This window comes from Labrus mixtus, chromosome 6, assembly GCF_963584025.1.
Source record: "Labrus mixtus chromosome 6, fLabMix1.1, whole genome shotgun sequence".
Taxonomy (NCBI): domain Eukaryota; kingdom Metazoa; phylum Chordata; class Actinopteri; order Labriformes; family Labridae; genus Labrus; species Labrus mixtus.
In genome coordinates this window covers 11996650-12022184 of record NC_083617.1, presented here as the reverse complement: position 1 = coordinate 12022184, position 25535 = coordinate 11996650, and the positions used below count along the sequence as shown (strand labels likewise).

Here is a 25535-nt window from a genome sequence, read left to right as displayed (position 1 = left end):
CTGCCCTCCAGTGGCCAAAGAAATTGGTAAATACCTCTTTAAACTAAAGTAAAGCATGATTTGTTGACTTGATCCTAAGGCCATTCTTCTTTACATAGTTTAATGTCAATGTCATTTTCCTCGTTCAGTGTACTGTTCCTGATAAAATGTGACGCTACGTAGTAATGAGAGAAGTGCTGGTTGTGTTTAAGTGGAAGGTTAGAGTATCATTGGAGATATTCAAATGTAACACTATGATTAATGTTTGAAAAATCTTTTATAAAACTTTTATTCGCTGCTAAGTGACTAATATATCTCCAAGCTTTTTTCTGACCCCGAGGACCAGCATCCCACGCTCACACAAACACTCATTTGTTCTGTTTGACTTTTGTTGTCAGTCTCATCTTTTTGTTTGTATTGTATTGCAATCTCATCACTATCGCATATCAGTCTCTGAATCATGTTGGAGTAGTACTCACAGGGCCCAAAAGCTTTTTAATCCATTGTCTCTACCTTAAGCTGATCTCTGTATTTCCAAAATCATGTTCTAATGTTCCTGCCTAGTGTTGGGATAGTGTTCCTATAGGGCAAGGTCTCTCTCTCTCTCACTCTCTCACTCTCATCTTCTTGGTGGGCGGGCCGTGGGCGCGATGACTAAGCCAAGGTTGGCCATGTGCTAGAACATAATCCACTGAAAGCCAATATCCCTTCTGCCCACCTACCATGATTTCATCACTCAAACTGCACACTATCATAAATTAGGAGATAAAGGAAGAAGAAAGCTGCTTTACTTTTAGATGTGATGTGCAAAAAGTTTTCCAAACAATTCATTGCAATGACCACTTAAATATGTAGCACCAAAACACAGTTTTCCATCAAAAGTTGTCTAATCTCATTGTCAGAAATATAAGACAGTTAATCCTTTTTGTGGTTTGCACAAACAGTATCTCATAGAAGCATACATTTGGTATGATTTAATTTATTTGCACCTCATTTTAGCTAACTGGCTAATCGTACCCAAGTGTCAACAGTATACAGACACGGCTAAAAGAGCATGTGTCAGCCATGCACAGACTGTTAAATGAACCTCTTTTAAAACCTAATAGAACAATAATTAAAGGCTTGTTTTTAGAGATCCTGCTGTGATTCAATTTGTGATAAGCAATCAGCAGTTGTTGACTCGTAAGGGCTTTGTACTCGGGAACATTTAATAATCCTGTCTATATTTTTAGAGGTTAGACAGTGTAGTCTGACCAGGGGAATACTGTGGTGTTAAATTAAATCACCCCCATAGTTAATCCTTCATCAAGGCGAGCCTGTTAGCAGCGTCCAAACTGTCTGGCTTTCCACTTGAGGAGTCTTATCAAAGGGGCACCAGAGAGCATGTTTACGTAGACTAAAAAAAAAAGACAAGGAGGTAGAGGACGAGGATGACAGGGATATCCACGGGAGGGGTGCTTGGTGTGGAAACTTAGATGCTCTGGGAATAGAAAAAAAGAAGGGAGGATGCGGTCTATTTTTAGGTCCAAATAACATGAGGGGGAGAGGGACCTCACTCCTCTCCTCCTCCTTCTCCTCTCTCCATATCCCTCATTTCCCACATTCCTCCTTGGCACGTGCAACAGACACTCAGGGTGGGTCTGAGTGCCCTGAATACCAATAAGAGAGAAGCAGCTGGATACTGGCAGGCTGACATTCTTCTGTCTTCTGCTGCCTGCACACAACAGAGACGAGACAAGGACTGGGGATCTGACAGGATACACACATGCACACTTCAGAGGACACAGCATCAGGATAAACAGATACAGGCAGGCTGTTAAACACATGTGACACTTAACTACAGAGCGCTGGAGAAGATGAAGGATAGGCTTTGCTTGACCTTTCATAACAGAAATCACTCGAGATTAAAACCATTATCAGGTATAATTCATCAAACTGTTGATGACAGTTTGAATCTTTCAAAATAAAAGTCTCTTTTGGAGGGATTATCCAAATATTTTTTATACCATCATGCTTTAGATACATAAAAGTGCTAAATGTCATCCCTGGCAGCAGTGCCAATGTTGTAAACTTATCATATATTTTCAATTTAAGGGAGATACATTTTTCAAAAGTGGCTAAACAAATTTCTTATTTCTCACACGTTCATGCAGGAAACTATCGATAGCAATTTTTTTATGAAACCTGATGATGAAAATGATGTGCACTTATCCGTAACGCAGACCATATCCTCTCTAACTTGTTTCAAAACCAGCTCACACAGCGCCCGGCTGATGTTACAGACAAGGGGAACTAATATCAACAAATCAAATCAGTCTGGTGCAAGAAATAGGGACACCCTTCCCACCATATCCTGATGCATTGTTAGACCCGACCTTGTCACTTTTCACTCTTCTCAAAGCACAGATAACACATTTTATCTTTTGTCCAACACAGACAGCATGAACGACGCTGCCAATATACATGTCCACAAGATCTATGACTGGGCGTTATTGGGAGATGAGAAAGACTGTTAACAGTGTCCAGTCACAGGTTTACAAGCCCAGCAAAGAAAGGACAGAGGATCTGATGAACAGCATGTTCTAATTATGAACGGTGGAACAACTATTCTATTTATACCAATTCTATCTGAGTTTAAAGTGTCAGCTATCTGCATTGATGTGCAAATGAAGCCTAGGTTGAGTAAGTACATTGTGACATCACTGTTGGTTGTGGTCACAGGTGCAACAGAACAAACCTCTGACCACATCTACAAGCATTTTTTTGGTGTAGGTGCAACAGACTTCACATTATCACAGACGGGCAGTAAATTATCATTTTTATGCCTGGTGTTAACATCGGTGCTTTCACACGTGCACAAAACTCCTGGAAACTTCCTGGATTTTTTACGGGTGAACTGCATGTGTGAACAAAATGCTGCATTTTTCACTCTTGATTTCTCCTGAAATTGTACCTGTGAAGAGTGAAGTTGGGATGAGCAGATGTGAGAACGCAGCAGGAAATATACAGGGAAACTCCTCACAAGTGAGTTGGTGGGGGTGATGACGTTTATATCCTGCAACCGGCGTACGACAACAGACTGTAGTATAGTTCTCTGTCGTGCAATCTCTGTGCACACAACGAAACTGCTTCAATTATGTTTTCTGTCCAGCAGAATGTTGCTCTTTTTTTGTTTTGTATGATCTATTTGGATATTCTAAATATGCTCAACTACATCTAGCATTGATATTAAAGGACAAACCTGTCATCATAGCATCAGAGTCTGTTGCTTTATCTGCCAGTTCTGAGTTGTTCTTTTCGCCCCTGTCTTGCCCCCGGGAGACCCCCTCCCCTCTCGTCCGACAGTCTGACGCTGTGACCGACATGTGTGAACAACCAATTCAATTGGCTACACACAGTCAATTAAGCGATGATTAATCATTTATCATTTATTCATAGTTTCAAAGAGGTGTTGATTAGCTTTATGAACATTTTGGAGGATGCAGTTTTGTGATGATGGATTTTATTGTATTGCGTCAGAAGTGTTCCTCTTATTTGGCCTACCCTCGTTGATATAAATTGAGTCTGCAGTTATAATTCATTGTAATGACTCCGAAGCATCTTAATGTGGATGGATTTAGAAAAGCATACAGAAACACACACACACACACACACACACACACACACATATACACACTCATATACACACTCATGTTCTGTCACTTTGCTAGATAAGGGTGGGCTGGACACATTGTTTTAGTGTTTGAGGTAAAAGCATTTGACAGACTGCTGGTGTTGTTGTCAGCAGGATGCCAACCAGCCACCACGCAGACACACAACGGATGGCATGAGAAAGAACAGCCATTCGGCAACTGGACCCTCAGTTAGACACTGTAACAAGCTCAGTGTCTGAGGACTAATATAAATAAAATAATGGTACCTCAAGCCAAAGGAAATCTAATGACAGTGTGGTGGGAAAGTTGTGATGTTTTTCATATTAGGCATTAAAAGATCAGGTGGCATTTTAAACTGTAAGCTTGTAACACAACGACAAAACAAGCCAGCTTGCTTGTGCATTTCCTGTCGGTCACTGTTTTACTGCCGAACACAGTATTGACCATTTTTGTACCAGGCTATAAACATGTCTATTTCTTCTGTTAAAGTGGGCATTTCAACATGGGTGTTAATAGCAATCCATGAACTTAACTAACCCGAAGTGAACATTCAACATTGGCTTCATTTGTCAAAGACAGAGGTTGCCGCTTGGGGGAAACATTTGCAGGAACAAATACATTTTGTTCCTCTTGTGAACATTAGCATCTGTACATAACTTTATGGCAATCAATCGACTAGCTTAAGAGATAAACAAACAATCAGAATGACACATACCAGCAGACAGGCATCTTAATACATATAGCTGCACTCACTGCTAGCAAGGCTAAAACAGCTCTTATCATTATCATATGCATCTTTAAGAACAGTATTTTGCCTGGACCTATTAGAATGAAAATCCGTTTCCAGCAATATCACAATGGCCTTGATTAATCATCTTGTTTACATGGCTGCCTGAACACGAAAGACAGACTTTGTATTAATCTAATGAGGCCAGTTTTCTTCCGTACAGACCCGATTTTACACACTCATATTTTACAGCTGACTCTTTCAAGTCCATCTACAAATGTCATCATTTAATATGGAACTAGAATAAGCTTTGTGGCATTTGCTTCAGATTACATAACCAGCTAGGTAAGCTAATTAAACCCAAATTCAAATCCACCATTATTCCTTTCTTCCATTTAAATAACTAAAAAAAATCTGTCAACCTTGCCCTCTACTGGTAAGACACGTATGTTGGTATAAAATAGAATGTTTTTTGGTTTAAAAAATTAGTGGAATTTGTTGAAATGTTGAATTTGACAGTTACAAATCTGCAAAACTAATTAAGAAATGGAGATCTGCCAGCTAATTAAGAAATGGACATACAACACTCTGTTTATGGCTAGAAATCATTACTTTGCTACATTAGTGTTGAAAGGCTCCACACTAGAAAAAAGGAGCAGTTGAGTCAAGATGGCGCCTGAGGTTTATAGATGAGGCTGTTCTGGGGATTGCTGTGCTCGCTAAGCTGAACTAATGGTGTGAAGCTGCGAGCCTCAGTAGGCTGCAGGTGGAGGCTGCTCGCCAAACTGCAACCTGCAAGCTGAGTGTGTTTGTGTGTGAGAATGACGAGTCGAGCAGAGTCGGATATTTGAACAAAGGTGCATCTCCTGTCTGTTTGGTAAATGCAAATGTATGCCTCAAACATATGAAAATGTACCCTTTGGAGCAATTGTTGTCTCAGTTTTGGCTCAGTATTGGATTTGCGCGATGACACTCAGTCATGGCAGGCTAATCACCGAGACATGATTGCTTCTGGGAGAACGGCTCGTCATTGTGCAAGAGAGGCATCGAGCTGCAGGGGGGACAATCAGGCCGGCACTCTCAGTTACAGTTCCAGTCAATTTGGATGGAAAAATGCCACGACCAATGCTTGTTTGTTTAGAGAGAGAGAGAGAGAGAGTCCCCAATAAAGCTATGAGTCACAAGTGAATCATTGCACACAGGAGGAGAGATGACTGTGCTCTAGTGGGGTCTAAATACATCCCTCCATTTCTTTTCCACTGAGTGAGGATAAAAGCTGACTGGAGTGCCATGGAGCTCCGACTGGGGCTCTGATGACTTCAAAGAGAGGCAAAGGGATGTGAGAGGAGGGGATGGAGAGGCAGAGGTGGATGGATGCTTCACTGGTAAGGCAAAACACATTGATGGAAGGGAGGAGGGGAGGGGAGGGTGCACATGTGTGTCAGGGTATGAGACAAAGACACAAAGTTAGTGTGCTATTGCGAGTGTATGGGAAACATCAAAGACCTGAAAATGAACAAAAGAGGGCATGAGGGTAGAGTGCGGGGGAGAGAGAGAGAAAGAGGACAAAAATTGAAAAAAGGCGAGGGCAAAGTGTGAACACCAGAGCAAGAGACAGACAGAGAGGGAAACTGGGATGAAAAAGTTTTGGAACTGAAGAAAAACATTCGCAAGTCTAGACAGAGAGAGAGAGAGAGAGAGAGATAGAAAGAGAGACGCTGGGAAAAGTAAAAGGATGTTGTGCAGAAAGACTACATTCTTGCTCCGAGCTGCTGAAACCCATTGCAGAGAAGCGAGGCAGTGCATGAAATACTCTGCAAAGAAGATAACAAGCTTTCTTATTTCTATTTACTTTGAAGGCTCTTGACGTGCAAATATGATTTAGCTTTGGCAACGACTTGAGAGGCTGCTATGAAATACAGTGCAGGTTTTGGAGAAGAGCATTCCTCTAATATTGTATCATCCTTTGGCAGACTGTGGATTTAAATCATAAATTTGAAAAGCACTGACATTATCAAAAGGGATTTTTGCTGAAGAAAAAAGGGGATGGTTTCTGATGCTGGGTTTACCACAGGTGATCCTATGAATGTTAAAACAGTAACAATATACATGGAAACTAATTCATTTTTGTTGTTTTGCCACAACAGGAACACCTGTCTTGAAGTATCTGACTAGGACTCCCTCACTCTAGACACAATTTAACAGGATATTTGGAAGGGATGCAGCTGCAGAATGACATCAAACCAAAATGTCGAGTTTTGTTGATAAATAGATACACGATGTCTAAGAGAGACCCAAGGACAATTGTGCAAATTTGATTGTATACGTTGTTTGTGAATGAAGGAGACAGAAGCAACAGGGGGAGTGCATTAGAGGCAGAGACTGCACGGACAGCGTTGAGATGCAGATGGTGTATATGGTGATGGAGGGGAGGGGCAGTGGAGGGGAGGAGAGGGAAGAAGGGACGGAGACACAAACAAAGAGAGAGCAAGGATTTGGATGGATACACAAACACCAAGTGTGTTCATAAAAAAAAAAAAGGAAATCCATTAAAACTGTCTGCATGTTAGCCTCAACTGAGCATCTCTGTCTCCATTTCAGCCATCACATCAGAGATATCAGAGGATTCATTCACAACTCCGACCCGAGGTTTCTCCTGTAATCTTTGGCTGAATGCTAAGCCGGAATTAAATCAGCAGACAGGGGCGAGGCCTGACTCAGCCTCTATCTTAATGCCCAGGCTTCCTTAGACCCTTATATAACTTGCACAGACAGGCCTAAAGACTCCAGCTGTGGCAGACATATAGAGGGGAGAGCTTAGAGGGAGAAAAGCATTAAGTCATCTTTTCAGTGTCTTCACGGAGCACCCTAAACCGTAACCCCAGTCAAGTCTGCGTTTAAATCTTTAATCTGGCACCTCACTGACTTGCCCTGAGGTAAAAGATGAACATAAAAATATGTTTGTTGTGTCAAAACTCTGGATTTTAACAGACCACGTTTTGCCATGCAACTTTGCGTTCATACAGTATTATGCTCATTATTTATTTCATCATATTCTCCTGAGTTAGGCCACAAAACGTATGACTTGGAGGATGGAGCTTCGGCTTTTGACCTTGTCTTATACTGTAAGTACTGTGAAGGTTGGATTTTGTCATGTTTAACTGTTACCCTATTCATTTAGCTACCTACTGTAAAATGTGCAATTCTATGAATTTTGGATTATCAATTCCAATCTCACATCTGTCTGTTCAATGTGCAGCTGGGGCCCACAGCTGGTTAGCCTAGCATTAGCATAAAAACTGAAATCAGATGAGGGGAAAAAACCCTCCTATAAAGATCTGTAAAGCTCACTTATTAACAGAGTGTATCTAATTAATTATTCGTACAAGTATAACTTATTTGATTTGTACAAGTATAACTTGTTAATTAGCAAGCTTTGCAGGTGTTGCATTGCTATGCATTACAGTGTTATTTTTGTACTACCAATTGGGTGCATCTAAGTTGGACATTTGTTGCATTCAGCTTGAATATATAGGTTTTATATAAATAATACATGTGCAAATGAAAATTCAATTTTACACACTCTGTCTAATGAACATGAACACACACATAGGCCGAAATACACAAACATTCACAAACAGGATCCTATGGACATGCATTAATGGAGAGGTCTCAGAGTGAGGCGGCTGCCCACAGCAAGCGCTCCAGAGCAGTTTTGGGGTTCGGTGCCTTGCTCGAGGGCACATCGGCAGTGATATGAATGTGAATGTGATAAGGCTTTAGCAGCTTTGAAAGTCAATCCACATGGAGGGAAAACAGGCTGAGTATATCTACCATCGAGCATTCAGATAACCTGTTGTTAAGTGCCTGATGAAGATTTAGCATTTTGTTAAGATATCTGCTCTCCCCGTCTCCTCACTCAAACCTCATTTCAGTGTCTGAAGTTACTGCTTTGATCTGAAACGTAAAGCCTTGGTCTGTGTTTCAAATGTTTTGAAACTGTTGCCCTGAGGGAAAGTTGCCTTTCACCCATTGCAGATATACTGTATCATATTTGACAATGGCTGATAGGTTACAATATTTAATGTGATATAGCCTCAATCAGGTTTTGTTGTATTTATTCCAAAACCAATGTCAAACTATTACAACAATGAGCTGACTAGTTGCTAAGCTATCTAGAAAAACACAATCAGTGTGGGTAAATGAGTTACAATAACTTGACTCTGATGGTTCCACCAATTACACACAAGAACTAACCAAAACCATGGATTTATTCAGAAGGCCTCGGGTCATGGGTGTTATTTGTGGAATGCGTCAATTATACATTATATCTTCATTCCGGATTTAGCACCGTACGCTGGATTTTTTCAGCCCTGGGTAGTATGATGACACACCTACAGTACATAATTATCGACTGTAGCATGTGTCACTAATGCCAGCCCCCGTAATTGGCGTTTTAGGTATTGATGTCAGCAAATACAGGCCAAAATGGTTTGAAATGCACACAGCCTAAATGCCAATTTTCCACACCCGACAGTGACTGCCAAACACGGACACTTTTCCCTTCACAGTGTGTGCACAAAAGAACACATGTGTTTTCATACACAGGAAGAGAAATCGCCTGGCTGGCAAGCTGACATACAAAGAGGCCCACTTCACACACAAAGATTTCTCTCTGATCTGGCAATTACGCATCGTCCCACCTCACCCTCCAACCCCCACCCTCACGCTTTCTCCCGGTCTTCCTGATGTTCTGATTGCAGCTTGAGGGAGACAGGCAGCACAAGAACCCTTCAATCTGGCTCTTCACTGAGAAAAAGCTGAAAATGTATTCAGTTCTCTCCACTGTATGACTCATGAACAATGTAGGATGGTTGGGAAACTGTATTGATAACAGGCCAGCATGTATAGTGGTAGGTTTAATAGATGCAGATTAAGCATAGATATAAAAAAAAAAGAAAAAAAAGACTCAGTGTATTAATAATGGTTGCAGTTCTGCATCATCTTACAATCCTGTAATAGTGCTGAGGAAAGTCTTGTTGATGCAAAATGATCCCTTGTACACATCCACTTGACAAATCAATAGCATGCACCAATACCTTTGCCCTATTTGTTATTTTGTTTGTTCATGACTTCATTACTGGTTCACAAGTTTCAAATCTCACAGTGCAACACCCTTTATTAAGAGTGTGAAGGACATAGATACCTGAAGCTGAAAATACAGAGAAAGCTAACACCAGGAGAAGAACAAGTGGTAAAGAAACGTTAATAATCTTCTTGATGTATCACGTCTCCACTTTTATTCTTAGCAGTATTTCTTATTGTTAATAATATGTTGATTTTATGTAGCAAGGGTGTGTCTGGTATTTTTCTTTTTCCTTGGGGTGGCTCAAAAGGAGCACAGGCTTCTGCAGGGGTGGTGTGATGTCACACACATTTGTCTAAGTGCATTTATTTACCATACATATCTCTACTAATAATTTCTACTTCAACCACTTCCATAAGTTATTGTACAGTGGGTTATTTGATTTAAAAAAAAAAAAAAACAATAACCACAAAGTAGCAACATATAAATCATTGTTAAATCTTGAAGGACTCAAAGAGAAGTTTAACCTTCAACAAAAGCTGCTAGCCGCCTGTTGAAAACAAGGCCAGTCAGTTGGTAGCGTCACGGCTCTGACCGGTTAGACAGTTAAAGTTTGTGGGAGGGCGCCTGGGAGGTAAATCAGATTTCAACAGAGGCCCATGCCCCCCTAGGTCACCCCCTAAAAACCCACCTCGGTAAATGCTTTATAAAAACCTAAATATTGCCTTTTAGAAAACTAGATTGTAGTCATAATCATGATATGGATATGTGTGTCTTCATCGGGGAACAAAGGCTGATTATGAGTAATCTTTAAAATGGATTTATTTAAACAAAAACAAAAAATTATTCTATCAAGCTAAATAGCTAGACTTTAGATCATTCCTCATTTCATTTAACTTTTTTAGAATGTTTTAATTTTTTTATGTATTTTATCATTTATTGATGATATCATTATTTTATTTTTTTTGCCTTGTATTTAGCTTTTCATATATGAAAGATTGACAATGTAACACATTTTTTCTTTTCAGTCTGGCATTTCATTGTTGAGTTTTGTTGTCTTGCAGCTCTCATTCATAGTAGCCTGAGTAAACAGCGCTACACAAATAGAGTCTGATTATTTGACTGATTATTGGGAGGCTATCTGTTCCATTTTCAGACATTGCTTCCCCAAAATACCCACCCATCAACTGTTTACATACTGTAACATGGTGAAATGTGTTACATCATACATTACATTACATACTGTCATCTACTTTCACCGGGGACCAATTACTTCAAAGATGTACTGCTATTGATATTTATGTAAGCACATGGATGTAAAACAGAACCCTCCCGTATCAACTGGAGACAACAATAACAGTGTCATACAATGTTGGCTCTGCTCACTGTAAAAGAAAAAAAAACACACACAATAAGCCTACAGTAAAGGATTAATGGCTCTGCACAGAGACAAAAGCCACACTGGCAGCTTGAAGAAAAATTACTGGATGCCCATCGGCAGTTCAGATGTAAATAAGAGTGGGCTGGTGCCTCAGCTGTCAGAAACTACACCAAAGAGAAAGATCACACTCCAGCTGTTACAGTAAACTGCCAAGAATGTGATCTTAACCATTTATTTTATCTTGTAACCACCTCTTAAAGTCATGTTTTTTTTAAAGAAATTACTGCAAAATGGAGAATGAGGAAAAATCAACTTCTTTGAACCATTTACTGGAATCCAGAGAGACAAACTCTTTGCCAAAGTACTCTCTAAAATCACGTTGGATTTACTAAATTGCAAAACCTTAAATGAGAATATCTCAAGCAAAAAGTCTTCAGAGATTAACATTTTTTCTGCAGTGTGTGCAACGTGTTGGCATTTCCATGTAGTGGGAGAGGCCAGAGAAACTTCCATTTGAGAACATTTGGCATGTGTTCTCTTTTGCAACAGAGAATGTGATGCACAAAATGCGTTGCCTTTTCAGTGACAAAAAAAAGAGTGTCAAAGTCAATGAGAATAGGTGAGGTTGACTTTAAAAAAAACAAACACAATTGACACATTTTTACTGAGTTTTTAAAATTGAACTGACAATAAGTAGTGCAAGAAGCAAAGTTAATTTCAGTCAGGGAAACTTGGCACATTTTCTCTCATGTAACAGGAAATTTTACAATGCAGAAAAAATCCCTGCTGCTGTGCCATATCTGAGGTGAAAATGTGTCAGAGACACGAGAATAGCTAAGGTCTTGTATGTGACAGTCTTAACTGAGAAGCTGGTTTCTGTGTCTGCAGGCTTTTGGGTTGATTGTTAGATTAATTTTATTGACTGTAATGTTGTAACGCATTAATGTCGGATTTTCACTTTCTGAGGTAAGAGGGCTGAAGGGGAACATAAATATTTAATCAGATCCATCTCCACTAAATATCAAATCTGATAATTTAATATATCACGGTGCATTTTCTTTTCTCTTATTACCGCTATGTTGATTCCAAACGGCACACAAATTCTCCCACACAGACACACACATACAGAGACATTAACACACACACACACACACACACACACACACACTTACACACACAGCGTGCTGCCTGGTGAGAGAAGATGTTCCTTCCTCACACTGAGCGCCAATGAACTTCACCAGAGCTGTTTTAGGCTCGCATAAAAAATTCACGACTCTCTCTTAGCAACATTTGCCCTACATACTGCACACACACACACACACACACACACACACACACACACACACACACACACACACACACACACACAGCATGCTCACGTATGCATCACAGCATTATTCATGGCACACACATGTGAGCAGGCAGAAAGAAAAAAAACCCTCTTGGAGATATTAGCCTGACATGGTTAATATGTGAGTAGAAAGACATCTTAAAGGCTTTTTAAATGGTAAGTAATGATCTGGAGCGCAGACGTGCTAAACACATCTGCCGAATCACTCCATCGGACATTTTATCGCCATGTCTTCACAAACTGGATGAGCACTGACACATTGCTTGTTAGCATCTTATTGGAATCATATAGTGAGTGATGAAATTTGCAGCAACTGATCTCAGTAAATCAGCCTCTCATCAACCAGCTGAGCGTTCTTCCAAAGGCATTTCTTCACATAAATCCCATTTTCAGATTGTTTGTTTACATTTGTAATGTTTTTCAGAGCTATGTGCATATTTGTATGCATCCTTAAGAGGAAAGAAACAGACATCTCTGCACATATCTTCACTGCAGGCAGGTCAACACCTCGGCACTCCCATCCATTTTCATTAGACGTTAATGACAGGAGTGGAGGGGTGGACGGGCCAGAGGGAGGGAAAGATTGAGAGGGTGAAAAGATATAGTTATGCCCCCAGTGGAACGACTATCAAACCACTTTCTGCTGTCCTCGACCATAAAACTCCCTCTGCTCGAGTTACATAATCCTTCTCTACTATACACTACCAGCACATTGTCAGATATTGAGATTTTGCTCAATATGAACATTGTTTTTTCGCTGTACATTTAAAATGTTGGTTCACAAGAAGACAGAGTAGCTAAAGAAGAACATGAAAAGCTGATTTTCCACTTGAGAATTAGCCTCATCTAAGTGTGGGTAGCAACACCTCTGCCAAGTCATCTCTGCTCAAAAGCATGCGGAGCTCCTGCTCGTGCTGGCCGAGTCAACATGTCCTCTTTCAATTGCAGTTTAAAAAAAAAAAAAGTTAAACCCACTCCAGAAACACTATTTCTTCTCTCATGCTTTCACCGGGTTCTTTCACTCAGAAGTGTATCTAGGTCAGTCAGTAAACGGAGCCAAGCTTCGGCCACGTGTGGTCAAGTGGTGTGAAGGGAAGCGTTGGATGAAGTATGAAACCTCTATGACTAAACTAACACCTTGGAACAAACTGTTACTTAATTATTCTTGCCTCCTTACTTTGAAGAAATATAAAGCACCATGTAAGGAAAAAAGCTGCACATAATGCAACATTTACCTTACATGGCATACAGGCCTGTACACGCTTAAGGTGTTTGGCTTATTTGCATTCTTTGCTCTTTTGCATGTGTGTCATAGCATGATGGAACAGCAGGGAGAAGGGATCAATAGCAGGAGGAAGGAAGAAAATTCACATGTAATTGAATAGCTGAAGAGGCATCAGGTCAATATGTGGATGAAGCTAGTCTTCATGCCTTAGCATATTTTATGGCTTTTTGTATCAAAATGAAATGTAATTACAAATATGATATCCTTCTGTGCCTCTTCAAATAAATCTTATAAGGAATGACAGAAACAGCCTCAGTCGTCTTCTTAGCTTATCCTCAACATTGTACCTACTTTATTAGATTTCTCTAATTATGAATCTGTCGTTTTGCTCTTGGTTGATCCTGAACAATCTCAAACCGAAACTATTCCTCTCTGCTGCCAGCAGAGAAGCACTTCCTGCAAATCCTGTCCCTTACTGGCAGTAATGGCTAACATGCTGTGACTGCTATAAAATACCGTCAAGCTATGATATCATGCTAAGCGTATCCTCGGCCTAGTGTGAAGAAGCTGTCGCAGATGGAACGGGTGCAATCAGTGAAGGGTGAAGAATATGAGATATCAAGAAGTGAGCGAGAAAATGATTACTTCATTGGTGCAGGTAAGACTGTGTTAAAGCATAAGCTTTCCCACCGGCAAGGTTGTTTCTCCAGTTCCATACCAGATTATTTGAGTAGAAATAGTAAATCCAGACCTAATTATCAAATAACCTGAGGTACATTCATTTTACAGCTGAATTTATGTGCAACAACTAAAACAAACACAGCATGGATTCTACTAAAAATCCCTAACTATTAGACATAAATAGCACCACCAGTGACCAGAAGCATCTCCCGATGGTAGCAAAAGCACATCCAAAACGGCTTATTTGTAGGTTAATCTTACATTTGTCCAGGGAGAAGAAAAGATTATAACCAAGTCTGTGCACGTGAGCACTGGTGCACGTATCCTTTTTTTTTTTTACAAAGAGGTGCTAAACTTCCTAAAAGAAGCTATAATTGGACCTTAAGCCAGAGAGTAAACAAACGTAATGTTCCCTGCAGATTATTATTTCATTAATCTGTTTGATGTTTGGTGCAGGACTGGATTAAAGTGTCTCTGCATTTGGGCGTTTTACTCCCTTCCCTTTCTCTCCAATGTAGAGTGAGATTTCACAGTGAAGGAATACACCTCAAGCGGTGTAATGTACAATCTTTTTGCCTCCATTCTCTTCCATCAAAAATCCATCCAACAAAAGCTGCCGGTATTACAGGAAAATATGTGCATGAATGTCAGGGTTAGTTGTGTGTGTGTGCCCGCGTATGTGTGTCAGCATGCTTTGACCCCACTTGCATGTCATGTATATTGTGTGAGAAAAAAAACATTGCATGTTCTATGCATGCTCTAATCAAGCTGCTGTATGGCCCTAAATCAAGCATGGAGCGAGAACACTGTCTTGCCATTAGTATGAGCAATTTCAATTTCGCAGCTCATCGTCAAGTAAATTAATGCAAAGGACTTCCACACACACTCACAAACACACAGACACGTGCGGACTAAAAATAGCAGCATCAGTCTTACCTTTCTGTACACTATCATATTGGGGGACTCGTCCGCTACCCCGTTGGTGCCCTGCCCGCCACTGTTGGTCTGTGCCATGATCCAGTGAGTTAATCTGCCACAGGAAATGTCAGGTGCTCCTGTTTGAGGACAGAAAAGCAGACATTTGTGTCCACCAGAAGAACAATGGAGGCTGAACGTGACTTGCGCTTGCCAAGAAGAGAACAATTTACATAACTTGAAGCCTAATCACATGTGTGTTATATCTGACATTTGCAGATGGGACAGATTTGCATGTTTGCACATGTGTTCACTTTCCACAAGGTCTTGACAAGGACATTTTTAGAAAAAATACCTTTTTTTTGTTCAAGTTTTTGTTACTGTTACAATTACCACCGAAAGGGGCAAAAGTTCAACTTGAAAAGGGGCTACAATACCCTTGTTCCCAGATGGATTTATTGTGCACAAAATCAATGTCTGCAACAGTGATAACCTTTAACCGTGTTGACATCAGAGGATGCAGCAGCAATCCTCTCAAGGCACCTAAGTGCATCGTGGGATTGAGAAGGGAAATATAAGGTGAGGTGAAGACCCGAACCCTGGGAACGGTACAGATGCAGTAAAACAACACACCGTCTCTGGAGGAGGAGGAAGGCTACTCTACAATGCAGCTTAGAAACAGAGCAGCCATAGTCAGAACGTGCTATTGAAACGAATACCGTAATGCACGTTACAGCTCCGTCCTTCTTTCTACGAAACCCACACGACATCGTTGAGAGGTTTTAGTCTGCAACACTAAATAGCCCATCGCATGCAAAAAGCGGAGTCATGCAACCTGCTCCGAACATGAGGACGCTAGCTCTACTACACAGTTTTTTTTCTTCTTTTCTTACAACGAGCCACTGCCCGATTCAGCACCTTGGACAGCTACTGCAAAAAAAAAAAAAAAAAAAAAGAACGCACGCGCCTGAGACTGTCTTTCTTTTTTTTTTTTAAATCACGGTAAATAAACAGACAACACATCGGTCAGCGGAGGAGGAGAAGGGGGCGAAGAAGGAGGCAAAGGAGGGAGGGGAGAGCTTACCTGAAAAAACGGGCAGCCCGCTGTAGGACTCCTGAATCCGTGCAGAGGTGGAAGCCTGGTCCGTAGCGTTCAGTGTGTCAAGTGGCAGACATAGGAATGCGAGGATAGTTCATTGGCAGCGTGCTGAGGCAGACATTCGTTGGACACTTGGTGTGGTTACAGCTCTCCGTCTCTCTCCTCTTCTCCAAACGATGCTCAGAAGCACGAGCGCGCCGCCACGGAACGCCGTGAACGCGCATCGATCCATGACCAATCGCGTGTAAAGAATAAATTACAACCCGTTTTGGAGACCAAAAGCATTGTTTTTTTTGTTTTTTTTTTACGGCTTGAATTTGAGTCATGTTGTATGTGCAGCATTAATATTGTGGATCTGAGAGTTAAGCCAAGATAGAGTACACTCACAGGGTATTAATATTTTATTTCACTTTTTTATTAAAGGTCAGAAAGGGAAAAAATGTAGCACAAATCTCTTTATTTCGAAGGAGAACTTACTCTAACCGTGTGGACAAGAACATGCTATTTTTTTTTTTTGCATTTTTTTTTTTTGCATTTTTCTTTTATTGACAGTGTGAACAAGCTCTTTAATGTTCTGAATTACATCTTGTACAACGTGGCTAAGAGTCTAAATAGCCGTGCTAGCAGCTCTGAAAAGCTGTAGGAAATGCATCATGATCATCAGGACTTTAACAAAGTGTGTGCTCAAATGCCGACCTCAACATACTAACATGTTAACAATCACTATGCTCACATATTGTTGCTGACAGATACAATGTTTCACATGTTCTCAGTTTGTAAAGCAGCTTTTTAAACAATTATTAATAAGCACAATTCATAAACAACACAATGTATCTTGAGGGGAGCATTGATTTCTTTGTCAAATTATTCTTGATAGAGTTGTGTGGAATGTGGACCGAAGCTTGTGAGCAAACTGACTGACAAGACTATTGTGCTTTGACTTAAACTCATCAACAGGAGACTTAAACTCATCAACAGGAGACTTAAACTCATCAACAGGGAACATGCTATTGTCAGCGGCTATTCGGTCAATACTTTTTGGCTCTACATCAAGAGTCAGGTTTTAATTTTTTTAAACAACGTTTTCAAGGGCTCATTACTTGAGTATTTATCATATTTGCTACTTACATTATTCAGCTTAGACAGATTTCAGAAATCCTATAAGTTAAATAATAATAACAATGCAGATATTAAGTAAATTAAACCCCCCCATGTATTAAATAAGTGAATGTAACCCACTCCCTGTAAATACATCAATGGGATATAATCCGTTTATATGTGATTATGTAACACTGACAGAGTTCATTTGGTCTGTAGTGACAATTTTTTTAATCTATATTGAATTACATTTTAATGATATTACTTTACAGTGACAAGTTTAATGCATTACCCCAACATTTAATTATGATTTCTTTTTTTTTATGTTGTGCTATTTGTAAATAAATACATAGGTAGAAACAAATGGATTGGTTTTCTTCCTCCACTATTTCTGTGAATGCAGAATTCATATGACACATAATGTCCACACCCAGATCTTCTCAGAGTTAAATCTTTTCTCACTGTGTAAAAGTGTATTGCTTGTGCATCCTGGCAGTCTATGAGGTGCCATGAACCATGCTGGATGGACTGTTAATATGTGAGCATCTGGTTGAAAAACTTCATGTGACCTACATTGTGGTTACTGGATGAGGTCACTCTTGTTCCTTGTTGGGGTTTTGTTTTTTTTCTGAATTAATTTGAAGTTAATAATTTCAGTGAGGCTTCACAGATTTTCTGGTTATATATTTGTAAAAAGATTTTTAAAAATATAGATAAATACTGAGGCTCAGTTGTTGTAACTAATTAGCCGATCTGTTTTTTAAAGACTACCTGTCTTGATTAGAACTGAGAGAAGAACGTAGATAAATATTAAAAGAAGAAATGATCAAAAGATCAAATAGCTGCACACACACATTTTACACAAAACTGTGCCATACACTGACTGCAAATGCAAGAAAATCAGATGCAATGTATCCACTGCTGCATAAATAAATAAATGAATTATCATAAAATCTCTTAATTTGCTGCAATCTGTGGCTGTGAGATATGCAGCCGTCCAGGCGTGAAAGAGAACAGATGTGCCCCCTCTCCCTATGAAGAGTATGTTTGTGTATGTTCATCTTTCTTCTGTCTACACTTCTCCTTTGCTTTCTCTTCTCCCTGCAATGAGCACCCAAACATAAACTTTAAATGTTATGAAATCATGTTTATTCATAATGAAGGCGGATATTTCTTATTTCTTTGCATATGTGTCAGAAGTTTAAAAGGTTGTATAATGATGTAATGCATGACGTCTAACTGTTAACAATAACAAAGGCAGAAGTCCTGATTTTCTGGCAGATCTTATTATCCAGGTTTATTTTAAACATACAAGGTGTATCTGCACCTACATGTTACTTCTCTGTTATTTAAGGATGCATGAGAACATACTTGGGCAGAGGGTAATAATGGTAGTTTATTGTGCTGTGATAGAGACTAAATTTATTATATCCCAGCTTTGTTTGGTAAAGTATTATCTCATTTAAAATCCCATAGAAACAGACTGACACAGGGATGGGAGCTTTCACCCCTCCAAGTTATCTAAGAGAAGACTTAAACAGGCTTGGAAATTATTATCGACCCCTTGTATGTCTTTTGTTCGAGAGCCATTTCCTTCCATCAGGCAGGCAGAACAGTGTTAAAATTAAAACAAGAAAAACTACCTTAATATAGCGATAAAAACTCTTTATTCTCAGCATAATGTCAGGACATAAGGAAATGTTAAATGACATCTTATGCTGCATTTGGATTAACTTTATGTCCGTTACTGCACTTAGATTGTGTTTTTAATTGGCTGCCTTTTTTTACAAGAGGAAACATTTTGTATAAGGACGTATAGTAGCGTGAAAGTCAAGTTTTTATTATTAGTTATCCTCCCTGATAATGATCATTTGTTTAAACGTCTGCTTAAAAAATGGATGTGCTGCAAATGAGTCCTACTACTCATACTACCTTAACACTCTGAATGCTCCACTCCTCAAGTCATGCGTGTCAATTCTGAGGTTTATTGTGGACTTAAAGTGAAAGTGAATTTTATTGATCTCACCAACAAATGTTTGCAGAGTTTTAAGCTTTTCAAAGTACCTGTTCCTAATTACAAAGGCACTGTTATAATGTCAGAATAGATCAGACTTGAGCTTCAGCAGCTATTTCAAGACAGCATTGCATCAGGCTTTTGTCGTCTAGAAATAATGAAAATATCAGAAGCATCATGTCCAGAAGACTTCAAGAGACTCACTCTTGCATTCATCACAGCAGGGTGGACTTGTTTGTTTTCCCAGTAGACTAATTCCAAAGCAAACCCTTTCATGAAGCTGATGCAATCACCACTCTTATGTCTATAAACTGCCTTCCAGTCAGTTATAGAACTGATTTGAAGTTCTGCTGCAGTTTATAATAATGGCTTCAGGTCAAAACACATCTCTGATAGATATGACACATAAACCAGAACCCCTCAATATTTATTAAGCAGCCCGGAAAAAGTGCCTCAAATCAAAACCAAACACCATGTTGGTCTAAGCGGCTGTGCTGAATCCAGCATGAACCAGCTAAATAATGATCCTGAATGCACCTGACCTTAATTAAAAACGTTCTAATACACCTGCATCTTTGATGAATAAATTATGTGCTGGACTTTTTACCCTTGATTCAATTTAGGGACATGTATTCCTTTTATGTGCTTTGACTTTTATCTTTCATTCAATTTGTATATTTAATAGTATCATTTTTTTGTAGCTAGTTTCACTTGTTCCAGTACTTCATAGAATCAATTTCGTTTTCTTTTTTTAAACAAATCCTGTGTTAGAAGGTGTACAACAATTCAAACCTTGTTTTTTTCACATCAATATTTCATGCTGATGATGAAATATACTTCCTCAATCCCCCTGATTCCTCACAATATGAATGTCACCATGTGTGCAGAAGAACAGCTACAGCAGTTAATGACCATTACATTCATTTTAGTCACAGGAACATCAGTTGAAGTTATTAAACATTTCACTGAATGTCTTTAATCACAAGAATGCTTAACTATTGCCATCTGTTTACAGTAGTTTGTCACCATTGACAGGTCTGTCAACTTCAATTGAATGTCTAATAAAGGTCAGGTAGCCTATCTGTCATAAATTAACAGTGATATATAGTGCAACTAATAGGACAATAATAGCCTAGTACAAAAGTAATAAATAGAGGGTCATAGACAAGCATCATATCCAAACAATTCAGGGTAGGATAATTTACCATAGATTGCATGTTTCAAACTTTTTCTATCCATGTTACCTAATGTGTAATTAAAACAAAAACATCTCAAAGTACGCGTTTTAATGTCAAAGTCTGCAGTAAACATCAAAGCCTAATTATATTGACACCGTTGTAAATTTCCAATACTTACGTACAAAGCCAAACATTCTGTAAGCTCTTTCCAGGGTAGTTTTCACAGCGTGACTGTTTATTTCGGTGAACGAGCCCTGGCATTGCTAGAACTCAGATTCCCACAATGCACCGCTCCATTCTTCGTCGTCGAACAAAAACGCGGAAACAAAAGAAATAATCAGTTTGTCATAACAAATGACACGGAGCTGAAAGTGAGCGTAGTCGTAGCTGACAGCTGTCATAGTTAACACGGTAGCCTCCCTTACCCTATCTGAAAGACTTACCATGGCTTTGAAAAGAATAAAAAAGGTAAGATTATTCGTCTTTTTCTGGATTTATTTAAGGGTTGGAGCGATGCGGAAGCGCCGCTGTGTATCTTAGCAAGTCAACCGTGGTGTAGCATCTGTTTGCTAACCTTTACGTGACGAGATATTGGACCGACATTTCACAAGTGTGGTGAACTCGACAATTGAATTCACAAGATAAGCTTACTGTTAACAAATCCTGCGATCACGACAGTGTTGATGACAATGTCAGGAGCCTCTTCGCTTTTCGCAGATGTTAATCTTGTAAACTGAAGTTGGCCTAGCGAAAGCAGCTAAGTGAAAGCAAATTCATGTGTCGTGTTTCTGGTTTATCTACACTATATGTTAATTATCTGAAGTTTTAAAGTCGTTTGCTAAAGTGTATTCAAAGTTCAACGAGCTATGTTGTGTCAAGTAAATGAGCAGGGCGGAAGCTGTTACACTATTTTAATTGTTACTTCTTTTTTTTTTATATTTCCAGGAGTTGATGGACTTACAGAAGGACCCTCCAGCTTCCTGTTCAGCTGGGCCTGTTGGGGATGACAGTAAGTGTTAGAATACCTGACATGTGTGTAAAACAGTGATTTTCCTAACTTCTGTCTTGCTATTGTTGTTGCTATGGAGACGGTGTTGGCACTGTTACTGATATTTGGGTTTACATCGCTAATACAAAAAAATATAAATGTTCTCACAGATGTATTATCTCTTTCTTTTGTTTTCTTTTAGTGTTTCACTGGCAAGCTACCATCACGGGACCGGTGAGCTTTTTCTGGATTAGTTTCCTGGATTTCTGTTAAACCAAGCTGCTTCTGGATCTGTAGACAATAGTGTTTTATGTTGACTTTACAGCCCTTTTCTATTCAGCATGGAAACGCACAGACTGGCACACTCCATCCCAGTGTTACTAACTGAAGCCAAGCGGCATTACTGAGACAATAGGGAAAGGGGGACAACCACAATGTCTTAATTTAAACAAATGAAAGAAAAACTAATGATCTAAATTGTGTAATTATCTAACTGGTTGGGATAAGGATACAGGCGGTACTAAGCATGATTTAACGTTGATGTACCTATTTGTTTTCAGAATGACAGCCCGTATCATGGTGGAGTTTTCTTCCTCTCCGTCCATTTTCCCACTGACTATCCCTTTAAACCACCAAAGGTAAGATTTCTCATCTTAGAGGTTGATTTACTGTGTTGTAAAACATTTCCACTATGTTCTTATATTTATAAAGGGAATGAAAAAACAATAATAAATTCATGCCCTACTAAGAAGTTAATTTCAATTTTAATTTCTCCCTTTCACGGAGGCCCTGACCACTTTCCTGCTCCACTTTGAATTTCTTTTTAACCTATTGATTTTTTTTGTTATTTTCGCAGCTTGCCTTTACAACAAAAATATATCACCCGAACATAAACGGCAATGGTAGCATCTGTCTTGACATCTTGAGGTCACAGTGGTCCCCTGCACTGACAGTATCAAAAGGTAACTAACCCGCTTTAGTCGGCCTGTACAGGGCAATGTAGAACATTACAGCAGCACTGCTAGGGTTCTGATTTCTACCATAGATCTAGTCTGAAGTCACAAGGATAGACAGATTTTTTTTTTTTTTTAAAGAAATATGACTTACTGAAGTTTAAATGTAGATGTTGGAACAAGTCATAATGTTACATTCACTCAAACCTAAATCTGGAATCCACAAAATCTCCAGCTTCTTTTAATACTGGAAACAGGCTTTCCAAAGATGAACCTCTGCTTTGTGTACTTTTTCACTGGAGAAAATTATAAATGAACACATTTTGGATTTTAAAGAGAAACAGGTGAATCTTTGAATACTTGTGTTGACAGTAGTTGCTAAAATGTCATTTTTTTTAAGGACCTAAACACCAGATTTTATTATAAAGGTGCTAATTTGTATTTAGAGAATGAGCTAAAATAACTCAGTCAGTTATTTCTATTTTAATTTAACGATTTGTGCTTACTAATTGTTACTTTTTTCTTCCAGTTTTACTATCCATATGCTCTTTGCTGTGCGACCCAAATCCAGATGATCCACTTGTTCCGGACATTGCAAAGATCTACAAATCAGACAGACAGAAGTGAGTTTGAAAGCCAAGAAAACTGGCCTGTGGGAACACTGGTGACACTCACCTTTTGATAAGAAACCCATTCTGATCTTCTTTTGTCTCTAGGTACAACCAAATAGCCAGGGAATGGACTCAGACCTATGCAATGTGACAGAGTCAGCATCAACAACGCATCCCCAAACACCTCAAAATCTGACAGTACTGTTTTGACTGCTCCACCACACTGGTTCTAGTTGAGGTGTTTTATTCGCTTGAAGCACTTTCTCTACTCACTTTACTTGACTTAACTGTTTTTACTGTTAATTTTATTTTCCTTTGAATTGGCATCATTTTATTATTATTAGATTTTGGTGAGATGGCCTGATTGTATTTTCTTTCTTTTAAACGATTGATCAAGTCTATATGGAACTTATTTTAATTTTTTTTCTTTTTACATTAAAGACCTTCAAAAAGTGGATTGCAAAGTGTTTCTTGACAGTGAAAAAGTGCAGAGTAATGCACCATCTTGCTGTGATGTAGAATATTTTATTCTGTATACAGGTCTATTTCTACAACCAAGTTAGTTTGCTCCCTATTCTATTCTTCTCGTGGCCACCAGGTGGCAGCCTTTACTTTTACAGCCCAAGCCTTTTCAATCAGGCATTTTCTCTCCTCTACAACTTAATACTCATGTATGTGTTGTATATGCTCAATTGGCAAATCGCATTCATGTATATATCAGCCATTAAATTGTCTTATTTCAGCAGTAAAGAGAAAATGGGCAGATATTTTGTTACTTAAATTATTATTAAACCCATCCTTATCGTCACCTTTGTGGTCATACTGCTGCTCTATGTCTCATACGGAGGTGTCCAGATAAATGGAGACATGTTCTCCCTGCTCATATTTATATTAAAACAGGCATACAAATACTCAATCTCTGCATTGCTTTGTTGATTTTCCTAAACCACACGGGTTGAGTCTGGACTTGCCTTTTCCTAGTAACACCCCAACATTGCCTTTGGCTTATCAACATCTATAACTTGCTCAATGAAAAAAAATCTGGGCATGTCTGATAATTGAAATCATACTGACATAGAAATGAAGAAATTAAAACCATAAGGCTTTGCTCAAAGCTGAACAAGCTGAAGTTTGAGAAACACAGGCCAGATGTTTCTCAGTTAAAGTAAATTTGTAAGGTAGATCATACATAATTCATACATGATGGAAGTATTCACTCCAAATGAGCCAACAAGTGACACATTAGTTACTTAGCTGTGAGCTCAGATTCAAATAACTTTATTCAAACTTGAGGAATTACAGCACCACAGCGTCACCACTTAGAGACTAACCTAAGACTTGCACACTTTCTATTGTGTACATCATTCTGTTCAGTGACATCTTCCCTTCTGTTTCTGTGTCACTTAATACAGCATCAGCAAATGTCCTTTGCATTGTGCCCCCCATTTGAATTTGTTGGTCTTATTGCTCAACATTTGTTTGGGTTTCTTCTTCCTGTATTACTTTCCTGTAGCTAATCTCAGGATGTGAAGTGTTTCCGCCGTAAACCAATAAATTAGCTGCATGGGGTGTTATTAGAAACTGCCAGCCTGACAAAGCAAATGGAATAGAAATATTCGTGCCAAGCCCCTCTTTGACTTATTTACAGAATCAGTGGCATTACGTTGGTTATTATTTACACATGTTGATGAATGTGAGCATTATAAATGTATATAATCCTGCATCAGTTTCCCTTCATGAGGCACTGAAGTTGTGAGCTCAACAGGCTCCTGTTAAAGTCCAAGTTTAATCTAGTGAATCAGTTAAAAAAAAATAAAAAAAAATGGTACCAACATTTACAAACATTCACAGGAACCCAGGGGGAGGTAGATGCTCAAAAAAACTGTTTCTGGGAGGAGTCTTGCTTTTTTTTTCTTTCTTTTTTTGGTTGCAGATGACACGTGAAACTTTCCCGAGGAGTTGGTTGGTATGTCTGCTGTGTGCTGTGCGGCTCTCCGTTAACTGCAGACAACCTATAGCGAGTAAACCAGTGTGCTTCGTGCCTATTTTTAGCAGTCTGCCTGTCTAATGGGGGAAAGCGAAGGGACTTGAAGAAAGTGCTCAGGAAGTTGGACTCAGCTGCGATGCAATGAGCTCGAACAACACCGCAAAGTGACGGAATAAAAAAAAAGTTAACACGAGTTCAACTCTTATTTGCCTCGGCCTAATTTCACTTTGATTTCCAACGCAGTGGCCACTTGAGAAGTTGCTGCGCAGCGCAATGGCTGCCCAGTGCGACACTTTAAGCGGATACTTGCAGCAGTCGGACCAGGGCTCCAACAGCGAGCGCAGCACCGACTCTCCTCTGCCGGGATCAGAAGAGGACCTGAGCGGACCCCATCCTCTGCCAGACCCGGAGTGGACTGAGGAGAGGTTTCGGGTTGACCGTAAGAAGTTGGAGGTCATGTTATTAGGTAAACATTTTTTAAAACAATCCAGTTAAAAGTTTCCACTATTGTTAAGTTTTAGACTTTTGTGTCCACGTTTCATCTCGTGTAATTGTAGGCTTTCGTTTTGAAGAAGCTGCAAACTTTAGCAGTCCTCAGACGGCCCTTTG

General features: G+C 39.4%; 3 protein-coding genes across 4 annotated transcripts in view; 2 read left to right on the top strand and 1 right to left on the bottom strand.

Annotated features, from left to right (window-relative positions):
- Positions 1–16295, bottom strand: part of rgs7a (regulator of G protein signaling 7a) — a 56772-nt gene extending 40477 nt beyond the window's left edge. The window contains exons 1-2 of one of the 2 annotated variants that reach the window (XM_061040012.1): positions 16083–16295; positions 15020–15138 (exon numbers count right to left, since the gene is read on the bottom strand). In XM_061040012.1, coding sequence (XP_060895995.1) covers positions 15020–15097 — 78 coding nt within the window. In that variant the 5' untranslated portion in view covers positions 15098–15138; positions 16083–16295. The remainder of the gene's footprint in view (positions 1–15019; positions 15139–16082) is intronic. The other variant, XM_061040011.1, reaches the window with a different exon arrangement.
- Positions 16296–20695: 4400 nt separating this feature from the next.
- LOC132975461 (ubiquitin-conjugating enzyme E2 D4-like) lies at positions 20696–23394 on the top strand. Its single transcript, XM_061040009.1, has 7 exons — positions 20696–20855; positions 21333–21396; positions 21578–21609; positions 21936–22013; positions 22232–22337; positions 22858–22951; positions 23045–23394. Exons 1-7 carry the CDS (start codon positions 20832–20834, stop codon positions 23088–23090), a joined length of 444 nt encoding a protein of 147 aa, XP_060895992.1. The 5' UTR covers positions 20696–20831; the 3' UTR covers positions 23091–23394.
- A 1475-nt stretch (positions 23395–24869) lies between these two features.
- The window catches only part of LOC132975460 (protein bicaudal C homolog 1-like), a 58823-nt gene continuing 58157 nt past the window's right edge, over positions 24870–25535 (top strand). Inside the window, exon 1 of the mRNA XM_061040008.1 lies at positions 24870–25392. Within this exon, the coding sequence (XP_060895991.1) occupies positions 25200–25392 (193 nt within the window). The 5' untranslated portion in view covers positions 24870–25199. The remainder of the gene's footprint in view (positions 25393–25535) is intronic.